This window comes from Ciconia boyciana, chromosome 9, assembly GCF_034638445.1.
Source record: "Ciconia boyciana chromosome 9, ASM3463844v1, whole genome shotgun sequence".
NCBI classification, from domain to species: domain Eukaryota; kingdom Metazoa; phylum Chordata; class Aves; order Ciconiiformes; family Ciconiidae; genus Ciconia; species Ciconia boyciana.
The window spans coordinates 14,136,305-14,158,821 of record NC_132942.1 but is presented as its reverse complement, the minus strand read 5'-3'; the positions used below and the strand labels follow the sequence as shown (position 1 = coordinate 14,158,821).

At 35.4% G+C, this 22,517-nt stretch overlaps 1 protein-coding gene across 2 annotated transcripts in view; it reads left to right on the top strand.

The window, feature by feature from the left end:
* The window catches only part of GABRB2 (gamma-aminobutyric acid type A receptor subunit beta2), a 181,339-nt gene that overhangs the window by 51,749 nt on the left and 107,073 nt on the right, over nt 1-22,517 (top strand). For both annotated transcript variants that reach the window (XM_072873379.1, XM_072873380.1), the window contains one exon: nt 9,457-9,677. In XM_072873379.1, the coding sequence (XP_072729480.1) occupies nt 9,457-9,677 (221 nt within the window). The remainder of the gene's footprint in view (nt 1-9,456; nt 9,678-22,517) is intronic.

Below are 22,517 nucleotides of genomic sequence, written 5' to 3'. Positions count from 1 at the left end.
CTGCTGAAAATATTGCCTTAGTATTGATTAATATTCATACTTACTCCATCTTTTTTTAAGAACTATTATACTTAACTGAAAGGCTGAGATGTTGTCTTTGGCCCTCTCTCAATCTAAAGGGCATTTTCACATAGGTTAATGAGATTTTATTTATCTCGATCTTGCAAATCACAAGCAAAGCAAAAATTAATAGTGTTCTCACCTGTGAAAGAATTCATAGGAGACAAAAAATCTTGAAGGCCTGAAAATTTATCTGAAAGCCACCTGAAGTGTTTTGGTATTCTGTGATACAGAGGGAATGTGATGTAGATTTGACAAACAGAGAGTAGCAGTAATACCAGAACAGAACAGCAGAATAGAAAAATTACTTGAGCATATTTAGGAAAATGAAGAATATATGTATATATACTTTCTTTAGCGTGTCTGTTTGTGGAAGTTGTCTGGCAGAAACTTCTCCTTTGCTACTTGAGGAGACAGCTAGCTTTTTACCTGAAAGGAAATACTAGCAAAATAATCTGCTTAGTAAAACAAACTACATATGGCAAAGTAAATTCATTTGCCTATAAAAGTGATCCAATAAAATATTCATATAGTATTTTTCTTTTTCAAGAAGTGCATCCTCAGGCAGCCCAATTAAATGGGATCACAGAAGGGACATATTTTTGTTAGAATATTGCATTTCTGAACAGCACTAAGCATACAAATTCTGTTTGAAGCTCAGATAATTGAATTTTTGTCAGCTATTTCTCTTAACTTTTTAATATTTAAATTTATATTTTTTCATTGAGATAACTTTGTGGCTTGTTTTAATATTTCTTAAAGGAGGATTGTGTCATCACTGAAAATATAGCAATGGGTGTGTTACTATTGCTGTTTTCAATAGTTTTGTAAGCATTTGGAGTGTTCTCATTACTTCATTGCTTGAAACAGCTCAGAGGTTCACTGTATCATCCTAAAACATAAAGATGGTACCATTTCTTTGCAAGACTGAAGCAGCACAAGTGACTGCTTAGTGAGATAAATTGGGAATCTGCTTGTGGTTTAGTTTGGACTGTAGGGAATTACTGGTATATAACATTTGGAAGTTTAGACCTACTACTGAGAATGCTCTGCTTACAGCACTTCAGATCTTAATTCTTGAGGCCGAAATATTTTGAATTGCTGATAATTGTTAGTAGTTCAGAGAAAATGAACACTCTGATGTGTAAGGTTAATTGAGGTGTTACAGGACTCCTTAAAATGTCAGCAGGCTGTATGTTAAAGGCAAGAACTGTAAGTGTTCATGAGGGTTTAACAGGTTTTGTATTGGGCAGCCAAATTCTCTAGCAGCCTCACCTTTTGGCAAACTGTGAAGGATGTAAATAAACAACCTGTTCTAGTAAAACGCTGGGTGCATCTCAAACTGTTTTATTCTCGTCAAGTCTCAGTTTCTATTGGACCAAAGCCTGCAGTTGGGAATTTAGGGATTGTTATATATCCTTTTAGATGCAAAAAGGCAGACTAGAAAAGCTAGCTAGTGTAGTAACAGGCATATTAATGGCACTTTTGTCATTGGAGTCTCCTTGCCTTGGTAGAGTGACATCTCCTTGATCGAAGGAAGCCAGGCTATATTTAAAAATAAAAAATTCAGGGAATATTCATTCATTTCAATATTCTCCTTGAAAAATATTGCAAAATATTTATCTCAAAAATAAGTATTATATGCTTTAAATGAACACCTATTTGTTTTATTATTAATTTTGTAAGTTGTTCAGAAGTTAATTACAATGATACAGAGCAGCATTAACTTGGCAATTCTTTCTGTTTCTAGATGTATTCTTAAGGCTTTGCTTTTATGTTAGCAACTTGGGAAACTATAAAGCATAAGGAAAAAGAGCACTCATCCAAATGTTATGCCAGTTTAGTTCTGCATCTAAGCACAAACCTGAGTTCTCATGTTTCAGCCAGATTTCATCTCACTATTAATTACTATATTCTTATCCTGCAAAATTTTTTTTTTTTTTTTTTTTCATTAAAAGTATTAGTAAGACACGCAGGTTTCTGGTAACTGTTTCTGGTTTTTTGCTTCTGAGTCTCTTCTGCAAAACAATAGCTTAAGGCCACCATCTGCTCTCATCAAACTTTCCAATTGGATTTCCAGTTCTGCTTAATCGCTGGTTTACTTCCACTCTATTTAAGAAGTTATGATTTCAATATTTTTTCTTTAGTATTTTCAATAATATTTTTTACTCTTTTGCAATACTATTAATAATAGGCTACAATAAGGGAAGCCTAGTAATAAAAGCCATATAAATGATTTCTGTTGTAGGTATTTACCTTTCTGAAGATCTGTAGGATTATACAGTTGCATGGGAAATTATCTCTGAACTCAGAATTATTCTCCCTTCTCTGGGAAATGGCTTGTGATACATGAGTAAAGAACAGTTTGAAATTCAAATGTATATAAACTTTTTTGATATTTCTTGTGGCTTAAAATATTTTATTCTACTTCAAAACCATGACTAAATAATAATAGCACATAATTTTGTCTGAGGCAGAAAAATACTGTTTCCATAACTTTTCTTTAAAGTGAGTATAGTTTGCAGTTATTAACCTTACTTTGCATTTGCATTGTTCACCTGACAATCCTGCAATGCTGTATAAAGAGGACTAGATCCTTTCAAAAGAGAAAAATCTGAAGATACCAAGATATGTGACTCTTTTAAGCAAGTAGCAGTTAGATTACAGTTTTCAGTCCAAGTTCACTTGAATCAATCTTCCTCTTATTATCAAGAGACAGCAAACCAGAGAGAGCCAAAAGACATACGGCAGATGCTTTTTGATTGGAATGACATGCAGATTGCTGGCTCAGTAAAAGTGCAGTATCATGGTTCAGTTTGGGTGACTTGTCAGAAATTAAAATCAAGTGTCACAGTGTCTTGCTAAACTAATTGAGGTTACAGGAAACATATTGGCCGTAACTGCTTTATTTCATTTCAGTGCATGAAATATAATGACACTGCATCACAGTGCGATATATAAATCACTGTGTAGAAACAATATAAATATTGACTACTGTCAGTAGTGCTAAGGACTCACAAATTAATGATCTTGTCACTGAAACAGTAAGCAGTCTCTTACTACAGATTTCATATAATCAGTAGTAAGAAGTTTTATGTCTAGGAGTCAAGCTCTGCTGACAGTTGTTTGGTTTTCATACACAAGTGTCTTGCTTGATTCAATAATACTGTGTTTTTCTGAGAACTGTTGTAGGCGATAACAGCCCATCTTTGCTTATTTGTTCAACTGAGAAATTAGAATTAATTGCCAATCAATAATTCTGGGATAGTTGCTGCAGAATAAATAGTAAGCTTACTTGTTGGGATCTTTCCTTTTTGGAAGGATCATAGACTTTAGATCATACAATTCCCAGCAAGAAAAACTACCTGGTAAATTTTAGTATACACATTTAACTAGAACTGTTTCATGGATTTGAACCCAGCCTGGGAAGTGGGACTCGATAGATCGAGAGAGTTCCACTTGAACTCTGTGTAAGGTTCTTGATGTAATTGTCTTTTTTTTTTTTTTTTTTTAAGTAAAGATTTACAGAATGTGAAAAATACTTTTTTGGAAGGCCATATGACAGAAGTTATTTTGACACTTCTTTAGTATCACCCATTCTTTCAACGGTTCATTCTACTTTTATGTAAGTCACATTGTGGTGTCTCCAGTGTTAACAGAGCAGACTTTTAATGTTAATTTTCTTGACGTGAGTGTGAAATAGGTAATTATGAACGGAACATGTTGTAGTGGTTGGTTTTAAACAAAATGAGGATTGAAAACGAAATGAGGATCAGCACTCAGGGAAAGACATTGCTTTTGAAATAAATCCACTGAAGCTCCTTTAGCTTGAAGTGCTTTGTTTTGAATTGTTTTATATACCATTTGAGTAGTGAAACATGTTGGGTGCTTCCCACTGTAGAAACTGCACATGTCAGTGATAACTTCATTTGAGTCTGAGGAGGGAGTAGAATTAATGTTTGCTCCTTTCTTCTTAAGTATATAATAGCTTTTAATATATTAAAATATGCTTTGCAGTGTAGATGTATACTTTTAAGAAATTACCTAATGGCACTCTTAAATATGTCATCAACAGGCAGCTTTTTAAATGTATGTGGTTAAAAAATACAGCATTCGGGCAAAGTCTCCAGCTTCAAGCATTTTCAGAAGGAAATTATTTAGCTTTAAAAATTCCATACTGGGAAATGTAGTGAAGTATTTTTACAAGTTAGGAATAACCAGGAAAGTGATGAGAAGTGGACTTAAGCCAAACCACAAATGAGTTCTCCATTCATTACTGATTAGTAGAGATAAATAGCTTCTTCAACTCCATTCTGCTATATGTTGCATTTATAATATACAGAATGTTCCTTCTACTTATTTTTTTTTTCCTCTGAAGTTTCCTAATTTTATTACTTCCAAAGTGTTTCAGTAGCTGTGTTATATCCCTGTTAATGGAAGTGTTGGTATACATTTTTAAGCTGCACTGTGAATCAGTCCTGTTTTTGTAACGTAGAAGAAAGAGCTATATTTTAAATGTTGTTTTTCTCACATTGGACCTTATCCTCATGTGCTGAAAAAACTTACATCTGGCACAGTCTTTTGCATTAGACTCCCACTGTCATTGTGAACAATCACAAAATTTATTTCCTTTTTTGCTTTCATCCTTTTTCCAATATAAAAAGAGGACCAGCAATATACATTTCACAGTTGTTTGCCCTTGGGTGGGTTTAGCTAAGGCCTGTGTTCTAACCTTTTTAAGCTAGTAATAGGCCAAAACTAGCATTTATTTTTTGGCTTAAGAAAACTTATATTTGAGAGTATTAATGAAATGAGAGAATATAAATAAGAGTGCTAGTTTTCAGATTTGATGCTTTCCTGTGCAGTATCTTCCCTTGGATCTTTGAAGTTGATGGTCATTAACTGACAACTTGGCTGTCAGTAACAATTCTATTTATCTAAATTTAAATTTAAATCTCCTAGCATATATGCATTTCCAGCAGCTAGAAGTGTTTGCAGACAACCACCCCACAAAGATAACGTTCAGGATAAAAGTTACTCATAAATATGCTAATACTAATAAAACTGTTCATTACTTTTTTATTGATTTGAGAAAATTTGCATTAAGATTAACTTTGTCTCATATTTGCTACTCTTCTGTTCATTGTGTGAAATAAATAAGAAAACTGGGAAGCTGAACCTTAACTGGTGAGGAAAAGAGGAGAGATCTTTTCTTTGATCAGGATAGGAGTAATCATCCATTTTCTGTTGCCTAAATTTCTGCGTCTGGACAGAATAAAAGAGTTTATTAAATTTAAATGTATGTGAACAATGGAATAATAATGAAAGCTATACAAATGATAATATTTGTGTATTTACAGAAAATACAGTATTTTGCCTATTTATTTTCTAGGTTTTGCTTGTAACTTTGTTTATACTACTAAAATTTTATACAGCATTTCAAGCTTCATGTACTCAGGGTAACTGATATACCTATTTATTTGTATTTGTACAATGTGTCTCTATGCCTGTATTGTAAATAGTCTGTACCTTTGTAGTTTATGTCTGTGTAATGGTATACACAGACATAGTCGTCATGAGGTTTGGTTTCATACTTCTTTCAACTCATTGTAATTACTGCCTTATGCTAGGCTTTTTAAATGAATTCACTCTTGTTTCATCTCCATACTTATACTAAGCTTCTAACAATCCCATCCTGTGAATTTAGTAGGATGCTGAAGCCTTAAGAAATTAAAATCATCCTTTACTAGCCACTTCTATCCCTCTACTACTTTTGTGTGCCTGTCTTCCTAAAGAGACAAGATATTTGCATGTTTGTTTTGATGTTTATCCTTAGAATAGAGGGGAATTCCCATATGTAATGCGAGTTGAATAGACTTTTTTCTTGCCGTATTTCTGCTAGACGAGCGTGTTCTTAATCTCAAAGTATAAAGCGTCTTGGGATACTTCAGGGACATTTTGTACCTGCACACCTTCTTTTTGAATTACAGTTCATTTGGGATTTTGAAAACAGGTGCCTCCCTCCTTTCTAAGGAATGAATTGCAGCTTATGTGACAAGTTTTCCTTTTTTTCTAACTAATCACTTATACTTTGAAATATGTAGCATGGAACACATTTATTTTTAATAATAATTTTTTAAAAAAACACCTAAATTTGAAAGGTTGTGAGGGTTTTGTAAAAAATTATTTAAGGTGTCCTGTTTTGACCATCAGAAACTCCAGTCACATCTGAAAATTAGGGCCAACAGACGACAAATAATTTTTAGTTGGAACACCAACTCTGTTTCTGGAACACAGTGTGTTTGATCTGAACTCCAGCCTGGGGACTTGGCTTTTCTTTCATCTATACCAGTGCTCCAAATTTACAGTTTTATGTAATTAAATTTTATGCACTGAATCATGCATGTTTAGTTTTCTTCCTCCTCTTCTTTTCCTCTTTTACTGAGGTGTAAAGAGGGAAGCATGTTCTCTCTATATATATGCTATATCTTAATACATGTAGATTATTCCTTAGAATAGCAATAAAATGCAACATTCCAAGGATAATAAGGTAGCAATTGCTACAGCTCATCTACTTTATGTTGTGATATGTTAGTATAATGAAGACTAATACATTTTCTTACTGGCAATATATTACTGAACACTTTCTGGTATCTGGTTATGAATCAAATACTACAGAACAGTGATGAAGCATAACAGTAAAATTTTTCAGATGTAGGTGGAACATTCTTGAAAGCAGACTCTCATCCTGATCCTGGGGGGATGGGGAGGGGAAGAGATTTCAGATCATTAAAACTGATCAGATTGGAATAGTTACCAGGTAAATATATTTGGTAGTAACATAATTGGAAAAACTTATTTGGTGTTTACCTACTTGTAACCGTGCAGTTTTGTTAATGGTTGTGACACCCTACCAAAGCTGAGCAGTGTTCTGTGTACAGACTGGGTGTACATGCTTCCATTAGCTACTGCAGCACAGGGCTGAAGGCAGGGAAGATGATTAACCTTTAACCATCGCAAACAGGAAGAAGACTGAAGGGACAGCATTACCGTTCTGATTTTGTGTTGACAAGGAAGAAGTGCCGTAACTGTTGTCAACAGGAACATGCGTTTCTCCCTGCTTCAGTGAAAACTGAAGAGGCATTTTGAAGCTCATGTATGTGGGCTCCTCTGGGGAAAGATGCATAAAAAATAAGTGTTTCCAGCATGGAAATACACATCTCTGTAGAAAGAGATTCATCTGAGTGCACACTGTTCTGCAGAAGAGACAGGGTCAATTGGTTTCTAGGTGCTGTGTCATTGCCTAGAGAACTCTGCCGGAATAGCCATAGTTGTCACAGGCCCTCGTAAATGCATATTTTTAAGGGTGGACTGTGTACATTTTTAAAGTGAATAATTACACCAACCTAATTTATGCATAAAAAGTTTCATTAATAAAGAAAGGAAAAGCAGTTTTCTGGATACTCAGACATTGGTAATAAAAGTTATATCTGATTTTTATTTTCTTTTCAATTTGCCATTGACACTGGCTTGAATTCACTTCACTTAACTGGAGGTGCTTCACTGATGGGTGTAGGTTAGGACTGATTGCCCTAGATGCTGTAAAATCAGTGGAGAGAGATGTGTCCCCAGGGCTTGAAGTTAAGTAGGATGAATCCCACCTCTCTGCTACAGCAGTGTAAGAAATTTAGTGTGTCTGTTTTCCCATTCACCAAGGGAGGTAACTTTTCCATGTATCTTTTGTGAGATTTGGTGTTGATCAAGTCCTAGGCTGTCCTGTAAAAAGATAATTTCTAGAAATGTAAAACTTAGGTTTGTTTTTTGGTTTGTTTTGTTTTTTTAAGTAAGTTTTGGTGATTTCTTACAGGGGCATTTTTGTAGATTTTTTTAAAAGTTTAGTCTGTGAAACTGCAAAATAAGAAAATATTACTTTTGTATTCTGTGAGAAGTTCTGTATAGTGTTCATGTGTCAAATATTTTTTTAAATGAAAATGCTTGTAAAATACAGTTGTGACAGGTGCTTTTAAAGTATTTCAGCAGGAAGATTAACATTTCTTTGCCAACTGTAATAAAAACATAGTTTCAATAGTGGTCTCCTTTAAAATATAAAGTAGCTAATGAGAACTAATATTGCAATTTAAGCGATAAAATGTCCATATCTTGCATGCTTTTCTCTGTTATGCAGTGCTAGAAATTGGTTTGTGAGATGTAGTCACCATAGCTAATTATTTGTTCTAAGTTAGGTGGGATTTCTTGTTTTCAAGTGCCTCAGACTGATGCATAGATACAGACTTTCATACTCTGACATGGCTGAATCCTGAGGTTGCTGATAATCACAGCAGCTTTTGTTGACTTTCTGTTGAAAGCAATCTTTTGTAAGCTAACAGTTCTCACTAATGAAGTCCATGTTAAATACAAATTCTAAATTGAAATAGTCTGAGGCCTGATTATGACTTCTGTAGGAAAAAGCAAAACAAAATACTGGTTTTAGAATATTCCTCCTTTTGGTATTCCTTCTGTAGTGTTTTACAGCCCTTGACCCAGTGATCCGTCATCAGATATACAGCTCCTTTGTGTATTATTTATTGAGGTTTTTTTAGTATAGGCTAATGTATAATGAATATTCTGCCTCTGTATAACAGGTCTTACAAAAATATAATTTTTGTAATTACATTGTTCTCTAAAATACCAAAACATCAAAACATGTCCAAAGTACGGTACATTAGTGGCCTGCATCAAGACAAAGCAAGTCTCATAATACTGCAGATATTTACCCAGATGCTTAATTGTGCTCTCTGACTTGTTCCATTGAAGTAACCAGAGTTAATTCATCTGTAAAATTAAGTAGAAGACTAAGACTCTGTAGTGTAGAAACCTCAGAGACTTCCTATTGATTTCAGTGCCCAGGGGAAGGGTAACAGACTTCGAAGAGATTTTAGTTTAGAGAAGTGTTTGGGTGGTAGCTGCAACTTCAGAGGTACAAGGCCTGATCCAGAGCTCTGTTGAAAACAACGGAGACCACGAGATGAAATTCAGATCTGTGAATGTTCCTGTTTCCTAGGGTTCCCAGGCTTATAAAGTGCTACAGAAATTGCAGACCGTTAAGTGTCTACAAATTTTTTTCCATTTTGTTTTTAAACATTGAAATGAGAACTCCCAAGTCATTCATAAAATGTAAATACCCCATCTTTTCTGTATTCTTGTTTCTGTTATTAAGTATACACAAGATGTTCAGTACTGTAAAAAGAAAGAAATCTGCTTATGGAAATACTGAACAGAAATGCTTGCCTTTAAGAACAGTCACAATAAATAAATGTGTATTTGCCTTTTTTTTTTTTTTCATATGTATGGTGTCTGTTTCAATGCAAACTTTTTTTTTTGTTTTTATAATCACAGGACTATACCTTGACAATGTACTTTCAGCAAGCGTGGAGGGATAAGAGGCTGTCGTATAATGTAATACCTCTAAACCTTACTCTGGACAACAGAGTAGCTGATCAGCTGTGGGTTCCTGATACCTATTTTCTGAATGACAAGAAGTCATTTGTACACGGTGTCACTGTGAAGAACAGGATGATCCGTTTACATCCGGATGGGACAGTCCTTTATGGACTCAGGTCAGTATGAACCATTTCTAACTCTTTTCTGTCTTTTAGTTTTAGTCTTTTAATCATGGCTTCAGATTAAAACCCATTCTTTGCCTTTTTTAATGCTATTCTTTTTATTGCTGTATTCTATATGACTGATGATATTCCAGAAACAATTTTAGCTTAAGTATTCTAAGAATGGATAAAGATTTTTTTTTAAATATAAATTTTGGAGATAAACTGCCATTTTTAGTATAGTTCAGACACTTGTAGTAAGAACAGATAAGACTGTAAATATTATTTTAAATACTCATTCTGGATTAAAAGCCAGTTTTAGAACTGCTTCCTCAAAGGAATTGAAATAAGAAATACAAAACGAAGATTAGAGGAAAAAAGGGAAAATGTATATGACGGCTGAATTGATAATTTAACTAAATGATATATTTTATAAATATTTTCAATTGAATATTAGATTGGTTTGTATGCTACCCAGATGAATCAGTTTTCTCATTTTCACTAAGATGATGTATGACTTGAAATGTTTTTCAGCCTGATGTTGTTATTGTGTATGACTGTATGGAGACTGGAGAACTCAACAGAAGAATTTCACTCTTGAAGTTCTGAAAACTGGGGAAAAATGTCTGTTTAGCAGTGATTATAGAAAAATAATTACCGAGAAAGTGATTTACATATATTCCTGCAAAAGATGACTGACTTAATATGGTGTGAGTAGGTAACAAAATAGAAAGCAAGCATTGATTGGGTTAAAAAAAAAAAAAATGCTGCAGAACTTAAATCTAGAATGTCTCATTTTCATATTGAGAATATTATACAAAAATAATTTTGGGGAAGCTAATTCTTAAAATTTTTATTAGTGTATTTCTTTCATTTTCAGTGAGATTTTTCTACTGTCTGCCTATAACTATCATGTCAAGAAGCATGCACTTTTAACTTGTTTTTTTTCTACCCAACTGTAAAGGAAGGCGGCACAGTCTTATATATTTAGTCCTGTCACTTGAACAAACATGGACCATGAAGTTCATGTCTAATTAAGATCATCTATTACAAGTCACTGATCTGGATGCCTTTAGTTTTGTTACTGCACTTCAACAGGCAGGTGTTTCTGGAAATCCTTACCATGAACTACCTAGATTAATGAGGCAGTTGAGCAAATATAACTAATCTTGATATGTATTGATACTTCTCTTTAGAGGCTTTTGTTTAGAACATGACTACCTAAATTGCAACTCAAATGTCTAAAACTAAGTCCTAAGCAGTCCTAGGACTTCAGCTTAACACTTTTGGCATTTGACTTCAATTTTCACACCCAAAGCTGAAAATTTCTAGAGTGTTAAAAGTTTAGCCAGTCACTTGTGCCAGGAAGTGCCTTTCTCAGGACAGGTGGCTTCTATTCTCCTTGAGACTGAGAGAGACTAGATTAGCGCTCTCATCCTATGCTGGAGTCAGGCTTCAAATGCCTCCTGTCTGGATGGTCCCTGGACTCTTGCAGTCTGTGCCAGATGGTAAGTCACCTCTGGAAAAGGCGGGTGGAAGTGTGAAAATGTTCACTTAGCAGGTCCTTAATGGTTTTGAGGCACTCTCCTAATGTGCAAGATGCTGATTTCATCCTTCATTGTAGAAGCTAGAACATCTTCCACTTGGTAGAAAAGATCTGGGCTTTTCCTGGCTCCTTAGCTTCCTCTACGTTTAAGGAATAGCACTGCCTCTTATGGCTAACAGATTATTTTTCTACTTAAAAAGTAAAAGAAGAAAAATAAAGGCCTGTGGTAGCTAGTTAATTTTATTTCTTTTAGTAGCTACATCTGATACGTAGGACAAGTATGCCTTCTTGAAGTATGACCACAGTAGGAAAGTAAGTAAGTGACTTTAAGAGCAGCAGCATGGCAGTTTTTATGAAACGTGAGACCAGATAGAGAATTTTGTTAAAACATGCAAAAATAATATCCTTTTTTTTTCTTGTGTGTGGCAGAAACTGAAACTATGTATTTCATTGTTAGATCTGTAACACAGACCAGATATTCTCTTATGAACTGTAGAGAAACATTTTGCCATATATAACTAAATGGAATTAATTTTGATTTACAGATTCTGCTCTTTAGTGCTGGTTATATTTACCAATTTGTATTGTGTCCAGTTGTGTTTTCTGTGTGAGAGCAGTTCAGGCTTTGGCACTACGGCTGGGAGCAAGTCTGGAGGTTTTTTTATTGTCCAGTGAAACAACAGATACTTGGTTCCTTAAAATGGTGAAACTTTTTATTTACAGTAAAGTGAAATTTAAAACAACCACTTAACACGCATGTGCATTAATGGAGTGAGAGCAATTAGAGCATAACAAAGATTTTGGTATAATTTTCAATTTAAGACTCTGAAATAGTGTTTACTATTATTTTTCAAGAATAACTTATGAAATAAATATCAAGTTTAATGTTTTCAGTAATTCTGACTTTTTATTGCTACTTGTGACAAGTCATTTTCATTCTGACTGCTTAACAATCCATAATTTCTATTTTTGAAAATGTTAGTAAATAGTACATGGAGCTCACAAAAAATTCTTCTATAGAAGAATCAAGTAAAACAAAGATTTTCTTTAGAAGCTTTAAAACCATTCACGAAAAATATTTTTTCTAAGTTTTTGGGTTTTTGTTTGTTTTCTAAAAGAAACAAGGTATTGGTCGCTTAAAAAAGAAATTGGCAACTAAAAGCTTAGGTTTACTTTTTTTGTTTTTAACAATTCTGATTTTCACAATTTTTAAGATGGTGTACTTTTTAAATATAATTACGTAAGATAACTTCGACAGAAAATGCTTTGCATAAAATACTCTGGACCACTACAAGAATGAATTTAGTTGTCTCTTTTTAGCTGATTTGGTGTTGGTACTGCTTCATTGGTGTTGGTACTGCTTTCATGGGTGAAAGCATTCCTCCTTTTCATTAAGCATATATAGCAAATCAGTTTTAATATCTTTTATGATGTGATAAAGATAAATCTTGTATATTTTTTACTTAAAGCTGTTTAATGTAATTAAATGAAACATTATTAATGCTTTGATCCTTTATTTCCCGGAGTAATTTTTTTCAATACTTGCAATCACAGTATGGTATCCAAAATGGTTTTAGAATAATTCTGTATGTTGTTTCTATTGTAGGACTTGCGCACAGCCCAAAGTAAAGGTGTTAGAAGAATTTTTTTCTAGGTCAAGAATTTCAGATCAGGAAATAATTTTCTATTTTTCCAGTATACCTAGTAGTCTCATATTTGTGATTATCAATTCTTACATACCTTTTAAGATTCTGCTTGGTACATTTCATGTGTTCTTATTGCCTTGTGAGCTGGTGCCAAGATGAATAAAGGATGTGAATTCTGCCTTCGTTCCCTTGTTGTGCTGAAATGAATTGTACATTGTACACTGAGGGCAGTAGCACGATGAATGTCACCCTGTACTCCCCCTACCCATCACAAAAGATTAGGGGCTACAATTGTCATGGGTCCTACTGCAACTATGTACTTGAACAGCAAAGAGGAGAAGGACACCTCTTGTTTCTTGGAGAGGCAGTGTGTTCTGCTATAGAGATTATTCAACATAAACAGAAACCTAGTAGATGAGGACATTGCAAGAAAAGGTCCAGATTTTCACTATAGGATATTCATAAAGTCCATTTTGTTTTCTTGTGCAAGAGTGACTAAATAGCCTCTAGTCCTGGCAGGACTGTCAGATTAAAGTTATCAGCTACTATTAGATATAAATTATTATTCTTACTTGCATCGAAATGGGGACCTAGCAATGCCAGTTTAATAATAAAAAAATCTTTCTTTTTATCATAGTACCTTATGCTATACTAAAACCTGTGGGGGATGGTCCTTGAGGTTATTTGCTGCATTTAGAAAGATGCACTTCAGAGTGGATACAGTAGATAGGTCACCATATAGCTCTCCCCCTCCTCTATAAATTCACACACACACCCTGTCCTGAGTGTTGGAGGAAACATAACCCTATTTGTTCTTCAAGTGAAAAAAAGAAAATTATGGTTAAGGATTTTTCTCTAGCTTTTGTGACATATTCAGGTTAAAAAGAAAAAGAAAACACTTAAAGGCACAATAGGTAATGGGTTTGGATTATGAAATTTTCTTTGGTGTCAGTTATTTGGATAAGTAAGTTTGTTTTAGAGAAGTCTTGACCACATCTGTGTACATGTATGTTTGTAATATTTATATACACATACATATCAAAATGTTACACTGTTCGGGTAAGAATGTGTTGCAAAGGTCATAGTATTACTATTTTGAAAAGAAGTATGTCTATTTCTAGCTTTATCTTTTTCTTTTCCAGTTTGTAAGATTTCTATTTGCCTGTCCTTCTCAGGATGTAGCCTGTTTCCAAGGAGGACTGCAGAGGCGATGGCCACGGGCAACAAACCTGAATATCAATATAGGTCCATCATAGTTGGATAATTACCCTCAAAACCCCCTTCTTATATGTTCTAATTATTAATGATCCATGGACAATTTTTTGTGATGAAATGTAGAAGATCCTTCCTCCTCCTTAGACTCAGCTGAGTAGGTCTCAGAAAGGCTTTCTGGCTAAAATGTCTTTCAAACACTGGGATGGATGGGGCAAATACACATGCTGGTAACACAACAGAATTATGTGATTGGACATATTCTGCTTTTGCCTTCGCTCGACCATGTGGCAATCAATGATATGATTCTGATGTTAAGGTTGCAGTTTTATAGGTTTAAATAGCTTCAGGTATCTATTTAATCTAAAATTAATTCAAAGTTAATGTGATTTAAAGTGTCCACAGTAGTGGTATATCTAATGCCTGCTTAGTATTAATTTCCACATATCTTAAAAATGCCTGATTAATATTAATTTCCACATATAATTTAAAAAAACCCTCTACACTATTACTGTTCTGAAAATCACTCCTGTTATTGCTGCGTTAATTTACTTTAGCTTATACTCACATTGGCATATTCTTTCTTTGAGATGCATTCTACTAAATTGAGATTCCTTTAAATATCAGTCTTAAATTTTTACTTTTGTCTCCCTGTACATCTATATATAAACATGTGTGTATAAATGTATACACACACGCACACATGTATACATATGTTTCTGTGAACTTTGTTTAATTTACGTTGATTGGTGTAACCAACTTCACTAAACTGCAAGTGATCTTATTACCAAAATGGTAATGTATAAATGTAACCGTCCCATTCTTTTATGCCCCTATAGTTTAATTTCTATTTTGGATAGAGCAAGTGGTGATCCCTTAACATTGTTCTTTCTGTTTTTCCTAACAGAACCCATACATGGTATGCATGTCAGATCTGATTAGATTTAACACTCTGAAGGTAAATTTCAGGAAGGACTAGGAGGCAGTTTTGGCTTATGCCGTCACTGAAAGGGGGGAGAGAGAGAGAAATGGCTAATAATGAATGTAGACATCTATACGGTAGTTACGATGTCCTCATAGCCTGCTCTATTCACTGCTACAGGGCATTAGCTAAGGGCATAACTGAATTGTGACCAATTTTTTACAGAGAACATGACATACTGGTTACTTTTGGATTTAGAAGGATTTTTATTTCCAAGGGATAGCTGCCATCTATTTATGTTTTGGGAGAATGCTTTTTTTTTTTTTCATTCCAGTTGCAGTATGGTATTTACAAATATGACTGAACTTTCTTTTGTCTATTTAAAAAATGGTTTATTTCATAGTAATTTCATATTCCATCTGGCAAGAAAATTTTTCTTTGCTGCCAAGACCAGGACATCCAATAGATGATATATTTAAATCACTAAAATGATAGAAAATTGCAACATACAGTCTTAAACGAAGAGTCATTACAGGGAAAATTACTATCTGTTGGTAGTTAGGATGACTTGCAATAGGTGATTAGTGATTTGACAACGTATTTAAAAAAAGTAAACTTAGAGGACCAAGATTCAAATCTAGGATAACAATCAGTTTATGGTAGGTTGAGCAAAGCTTGAATAAGATATGCAGCTGGAACTCAGGAAAAGATATGTCTTTAACTAAATTTCTGTATGTTAAACTATCTGGTTTATATAATACACATAGCAGAAATAGTTGCTATGGTAGATAAAATTTGTTGTTTCTTAAATTTATTTTTATATATATAAAAAACTTTCCCCTGACTGTTGACATCAAATCTGTTCTAAAATGCAGACAGAAAATTCAGCTGTCTTCTGGTTTATTCTGTATAATTCTGGGGAAGAATCACTTCTCTGTTTTTTTGCAGCCTGTGGAAGCACTGGAAGTTTTCTGAGGGTTTTTTCCAGGGTTGGAATGCAAGATTTGATTTGAGATGGAATGCAAGATTTGAGAAGGGTGATGAGCAAGACCCTTCAGTTTGCCAATTTGGAATTGCTACTTTTTGTGTAACTTTCTTAGGGTGTCTTTCTGGACCTCTGCTGGAAGAGAGCATTTGGGTGTTGTGTGTCAGAATAAGGAGGAAATTAAGTTTAGTCTACTAGGATTAAATATAGTTGAAGTGGCTGAAGACAAAGATGTTTCATGTGGTTTTGTACCATTAACAGGCTGGTTTTAGAGATATTTACTGTTACATATGCTTCTCCTAACAGTCCTCACAAGTGAACTCTGTGACAGTGGGTTAGTCACTGAGGACTGATAATTACGTGATGAAGAGTACTGTATACTTTCGTATCTCTTCAGTAGGCCAGTTTTATGCTTTTTGTAACTGAAGCTTGTGGGTGTTTTTTGCTGAAAAATAGAATATACACAGAACTTCTGATAGGGGCCACATCCTGTGAGGTGATGACATTTCCATCCTTTTTAGCCAAAAGAAAAACAAAAGGAAGTAGAACAGAGTAGTTTTGTCAGAAATTGAAGATTTGTCCCATTTGAAAGCCCAGCAGTTTTACTTCCCAATATTTATTTAATACATTGCTAACTATGTTTCCAACCCAACCAGCAATAATTCCTAACAATTGACAGATATAACCTAGTAACCAGTAAACCTGTTTGACAGTAAACCTAGTAAATGAGAGAATTATGTGTATGATGGTCTTGCTTTGTCCTCTCTTTACTTCTTTTTACCAGCATTGAGTCACGTGAATTCAAAATAGTCCTGGATGCTTGGATTTTGTGTTGTCTCAGCTGTGCCTTCTGCTGTCTGCTCACTCAGTTTCAGCTGCTTAGAAATTTGCACTGTTGCAAGTAAAATAGATTCTCCCACACTTTGCTCTATTAAGATAGCCTTGGGCATTTTTGTTCTATTAATAGACTTGTTAAGCAATTTAACTTCTCATATACAGCTTATTATCTACAAAATCTGATGGACAGTTTAAAAAGCAATTGCCTTTCTAAAAGCATTTCGTTCTCAGAACATACTGTTTGAGAGGTGGATTGTTCACACTAGACATCCTTCAGTAAGTCATCTGATCTTTATTTTGCTACTTTATGCTACTTTTTTCTTTTTTTTTTTTTTCCCTCCTCTTGATAAGGCTTAAAATCCTAAGCATAATTTGGAGGTAAATGTCCATTTTTCAGTTTCAGGACCATAAAATCATTTGTGGTAGCTGGAATTAAAGTCATGTGTTTGGACTGCACATAAGATTTCAAATATTCTTGTAATTCCCAAACTTCCTCTGTGAGAAAGAGACAGAGAGATCTGTGCTACCTTTTTGCTACAAAAGTATATTCCAGTTGGTGGACAGAAGTTGTTTAAAGACTTTTTAATGCCCTTTTATGCTAAGCAAAAATTTTCTCAAAAATAGAGCATTTTGGTTATTGTGACACAAGTGCGGGACTCAGCACTTAGCCTTGTTGAATCTCATACATTTGGCCTTGGCCCATCGATCCAGCCTGTCCAGATCCCTCTGTAGTGCCTTCCTACCCTCAAGCAGATCAACTCTCCCACCAAACTTGGTGTCATCTGCAAACTTACTGAGGGTGCACTCAATCCCCTCATCCAGATCATTGATCAAGATACTAAACAGAACTGTCCCCAATACCGAGCCCTGGGGAACACCGCTTGTGACCGGCTGCCAAATGGATTTAACTCCATTCACCACCACTCTTTGGGCCCGGCCATCCAGCCAGTTCTTTACCCAGCCCATCCAAGCCATGAGCAGTCAGTTTCTCCAGGAGAATGCTGTGGGAAATGGTGTAAAAGGCTTTACTAAAATCTAGGTGGACATCCACAGCCTTTCCCTCATCCACTAGGTGGGTCATCTTGTCATAGAAGGAGATCAGGTTGGTCAAGCAGGACCTGCCTTTCCTAAACCCATGCTGACTGGGCCTGATCACCTGGTTGTCTTGTACATGCCACATGATAGCACTCAGGATGATCTGCTCCATCAGCTTCCCCAGTACCGAGGTCAGGCTGACAGGCCTGTAGTTCCCCAGATAGTCCTTCCGGCCTTTCCTGTAGATGGGCGTCACATTTGCTAACCTCCCGTCAACTGGGACCTCCCTGCTTAGCCAGGACTGCTGGTAAAGGATTGAAAGTGGCTTGGTGAGCACTTCCACCGCTCCCTCAGTACCCTTGGGTGGATCCCATCCGGCCCTATAGACTTGTGAGTGTCTAAGTGGTGTAGCAGGTCGCTAACCATTTCCCCTTGGATTGTGGGGGCTTCATTCTGCTCCCTGTCCCTGTCTACCCAGCTCAGGGGGCTGGGTACCCCGAGAAGAACTGGTCTTACTATTACAGACTGAGGCAAAGAAGGCATTAAGTACCTCAGCCTTTTCCTCATCCTTTGTCACTATGTTTCCCCCCAGCGTCCAATAAAGGATGGAGATTCTCCTTAGTCCTCCTTTTGTTGCTAATGTATTTATAGAAACAGCTTTTGTTGTCTTTTACGGCAGTAGCCAGCTTAAGTTCTAGTTGGGCTTTGGCCCTTCTAAGTTTCTCCCTGCATAACCTCATGACATCTGTGTAGTCCTCCTGAGTTGCCTGCCCCTTCTTCCAAAGGTCATAAATTCTCCTTTTTTGCCTGAGTTCCAGCCAAAACTCTGTTCAGCCAGGCTGGTCGTCGTCTTCCCTGTTGGCTCGTCTTTTGGTGTATGGGGATGGCCTGCTCCTGTGCCTTTAAGATTTCCTTCTTGAAGGATGTCCAGCCTTCCTGGGCTCCTTTGCCCTTTAGGGCTACCTCCCAAGGGACTCTGTCAACCAGTCTCCTAAACAGGCCAAAGCCTGCCCTATGGAAGTCCAAGGTAGCAGTTCTGCTGACCCCCTTCCTTACTTCTCCGAGAATCAAAAACTCTATAATTTTGTGATCACTATGCCCAAGATGGCCCCCAGCCTTTCAGAAAGGGTAAAAAAGACCTGGGCTTCTTTTTGTGGGGGTGGGGTGGGGGGGCGTGGTAGATGTTATTTTGGACGCTGTGTTCCTGATCATGCTAAGTGTCCAGTGGGCAGGTGTTTCTGGTTCCATCACATTGATGCCTCTCTTGGCTGTGCAGCCCTCCACTTAAACTGGGGTCTTGTCTAGCCTCAGGGGAGAAAAGGAAATAAACATTATAATGAGGTACTCTGTAGTGACATAAAAAGCCGTACAGTGAGATGCTGTTCTATCTCTCTAGTATATCAGCTTGAGCACCAGCTCCCTCTTTCAATAGTATCTCAAAGTAGTGTTGCCGTTTCTAAAAAAAGTTTTATAAACATCATGCATATCTTCATGAGGGTGTTGAAAGTGTTGTGCCAGGGTCAGCAAATCACCAGTACTGTAATGTGAATTTGAGGGCCAAAAATTTACATGTTAAATGCCAATTTGAAAAATATGTTAACTATCTTAGACGTTAGGCCCTTTTACTGTCTCTGTCCTAGTGATTTTGGCCCAGTGGAAAGACAGTGTGTCATGCAATGACACAGAACTTCAGATTGAAAATGTTTTCTTGAATGAAAAGTTTCAGATAAGTCTTAAAATAAGTCTTAAAATAAGTCTTAAAATAAGTCTTAAAATAAGTCTTAAAATAAGAAATTAAATGGTACGGTAGCCTTCTGTTGCCCCAGTTAAACATATACGTTTTCTTAATTAAACATATAAGTTTTCTTAATTTGGGATATCACTTCTTGTCACTCTTTTTATCTCATGTAAACTTATAACACTAAATTTCTTGATATGACAATAAGGGCATATACAAGAATTGCAAAGAGTAAGTGAAAAGTAATTTGAGTAAGACTTGTTTGAACATGAGAATCTCAGCACTGTGAACAAGTGTTTCCATTATGTTAACTGGGTAATTTTTTTGTGCTAGTGCTCATGCTCATAGGTGCAATTACTGAACTCTCAGTTGCCAACACTTGCCAAAGTGAATTCACAGTCTGACATGCAGTTGTTTAGTTTTGCATGAGAAATGAGGTGAATTGGATTTCTGTGTCCAAATTGCCAAGGCTATTAGAGTATACATACACATTTATAAGAACCCTTAAGTCTTGCATGCAGGTTTTCAAAACAGGAACTCTTTGAAAACAGGCAGAAATAAATGCAGATGTAGTAAAACATTGTCTCAAATTTGTCATGTAGCTATTGTGAAGACTTGAAAAACTTTGATTTACCTACGAAGAATGCTGCACAATTATGTTGAATTTTGAGTACAAAGCATCATCTGCATTAACAAGGAAACATTACCACCCCAATCTCATTATTTGGAAATCCTAGGGCAGGACAAGTCAGATACCAGCTCTTGTCTTGCACGGTGAATATAGATCTAGCATAAGGAAAGGAACTTGAATCCCAGCGTGTTGCTTAAGTGAATTAATTGTTGTTTTAACTAAACAAGGTATCAGTTCTGGCCCAAGGTATGAGCCAGATTCTGTTTTCCTTACTCATGCAAATAGTTCCATTGAAGTTCCCAAGGAATTCACCACAGAAATACTACTACTGTTATTTCTAATGATATATAAGCTGAAGACCTGGACTCTTTGTGACATGAAACAAATCATAGAGCTCCTCTGCCTCAGTTACTCCATTTATTAAATTGAAATACTAAAACCTACTTTCTCGCAGGGGTGTTGTGAAGATTAATTAATTAGTTTGTAAAGTGCTTTGATCCCATAAAACACTACATAAGTGCCAAGCATTATTATGAAGAATTATAAAATGCCAGCCTTCATATGTACCTTGGGATAGCTGTTTTATAGCTGCAAATCTGTTCCATTCTCCTTAGAATCACATTGTTCCACTTTTCCTACATAGCAGCCCATTCACAAAATGAGCCAATTTTAGGAAAGATGCAATTTTTGGAATAAAGAGGAGATCACCGACTGTCATAAATATCTTTTTCAATTAAGGACTCATAGATTAAAGATGCATTTTGCTGTAGGATTTGGAATGGTATCATTTCAGAACACCTCCATCCTCAGCAGGAGGGAGGGTAGTTGGATTTTAAATACCTTGCCTATCTGAAAGAAAACAAATATATCTTTCTACTTCAGTTCCTTTATTAGATCTTAAGTATGGGATAAGTATTCAAGAGGGTTTTTTGCTTTTATTTTATATGAAGTGGATAATTATGTGAATAATTAATTCAATTAAGCTTAATAAGGAAAAAGCTTTAAGTCACAGGAATATCTTCCATTAAAAGCCCTATTATCCAAGATTATTACATTGCAATGAAGTGAAAAAAAAAATCTGAGTTTTATTGCCTAACAGACAAACGGTGGCATTTACTCTGTATTAGCAAGAAAAACTCCATCAGCTATAGAACCATGTAATAGTTCAAGTTGCTCCAAGGGTATTGCATGTTCCAAAAACAAATAGAGGTCATCAAACATTTAATCTTGAATTGAAATTTAAATATTAACATAATTTAGAACTACAGCAATCTATCTTATTTACCTTCTGTAATGTCTTTTATCATATTATTTTAGCTGGCAGTTGGTGATCCTGACAATGGAAATTTTCATATAGGAAGGACATACATAAAATCTTAGAATGCTCTGATCAAGACTCAGCTAATGAGATGGATGTTAAACGTGTGTATACACACATATGCTTATACATGAGATATATGATATATAAATACAGTGCATGTATATATGCATAAAGTTCTACTTGCAGATATTTTTTGTCTAAAATTGGTAAAATCTGAGATGGAGGTCATAAATAGGGGCAGGGTCAGAGGGCTTTATGAGTGAAATTTTAAGGCCTTGCATCTGTAAGAAGAATAAATGTTATAACACTGTGTTTTGAACTAATAAGACTTCTTTTATTTCCCCTGTTTCTGTGGGTCACAATAGTCACTTTCTAGTTGTTCTTGTGATTGTACAGATCAAGTTTTTCTTTTATGCCTTTATGAACATTACTGTAAGACATTGTTGAATACTATTTCTTAAATGAAAGGACTATTTTTTTTTTTTCCTAGCAAGTGTTTATCTGAAGGTGCAAGTACTTGGGCTTATTTTTCATTCCAGTTAAATATCTAGGTTTAGTGATTTTTTTTCAAAAAGTTTTCCTTTATTTTTGAAGACACTTTCTGTGAAGAGACTAGCTGATTTGTTCACCCACTGTTTTATCATATTTTGTTACTGTGCTTTACAAAATCATAAAATGGTTTCTGAGAAATAAGAATTGCCTAAACTCCTATAATCCAAGCATTATTTTTTAAATATTTTTCCCATATCTCCTGGGTCTATTTTCTATGTCTTTATTCTTCTAAAATTTAAATTTCTTTTGGCCCTCAGTGTGCAAAGCAGTTGAGGAGACCTTTTCTTGGAACAATATTCAGTCCTGCTTAGAAGGAGAGAAACTAGGATAAGTTAAAAGAAATTCTGGGTTTTTTGTGCTTCCAGGTGAGTTTTCCAGACTCCAGGGATGTGTGTAAACATCTGCAGAAAAGCACTTTTAAGCCATGCTT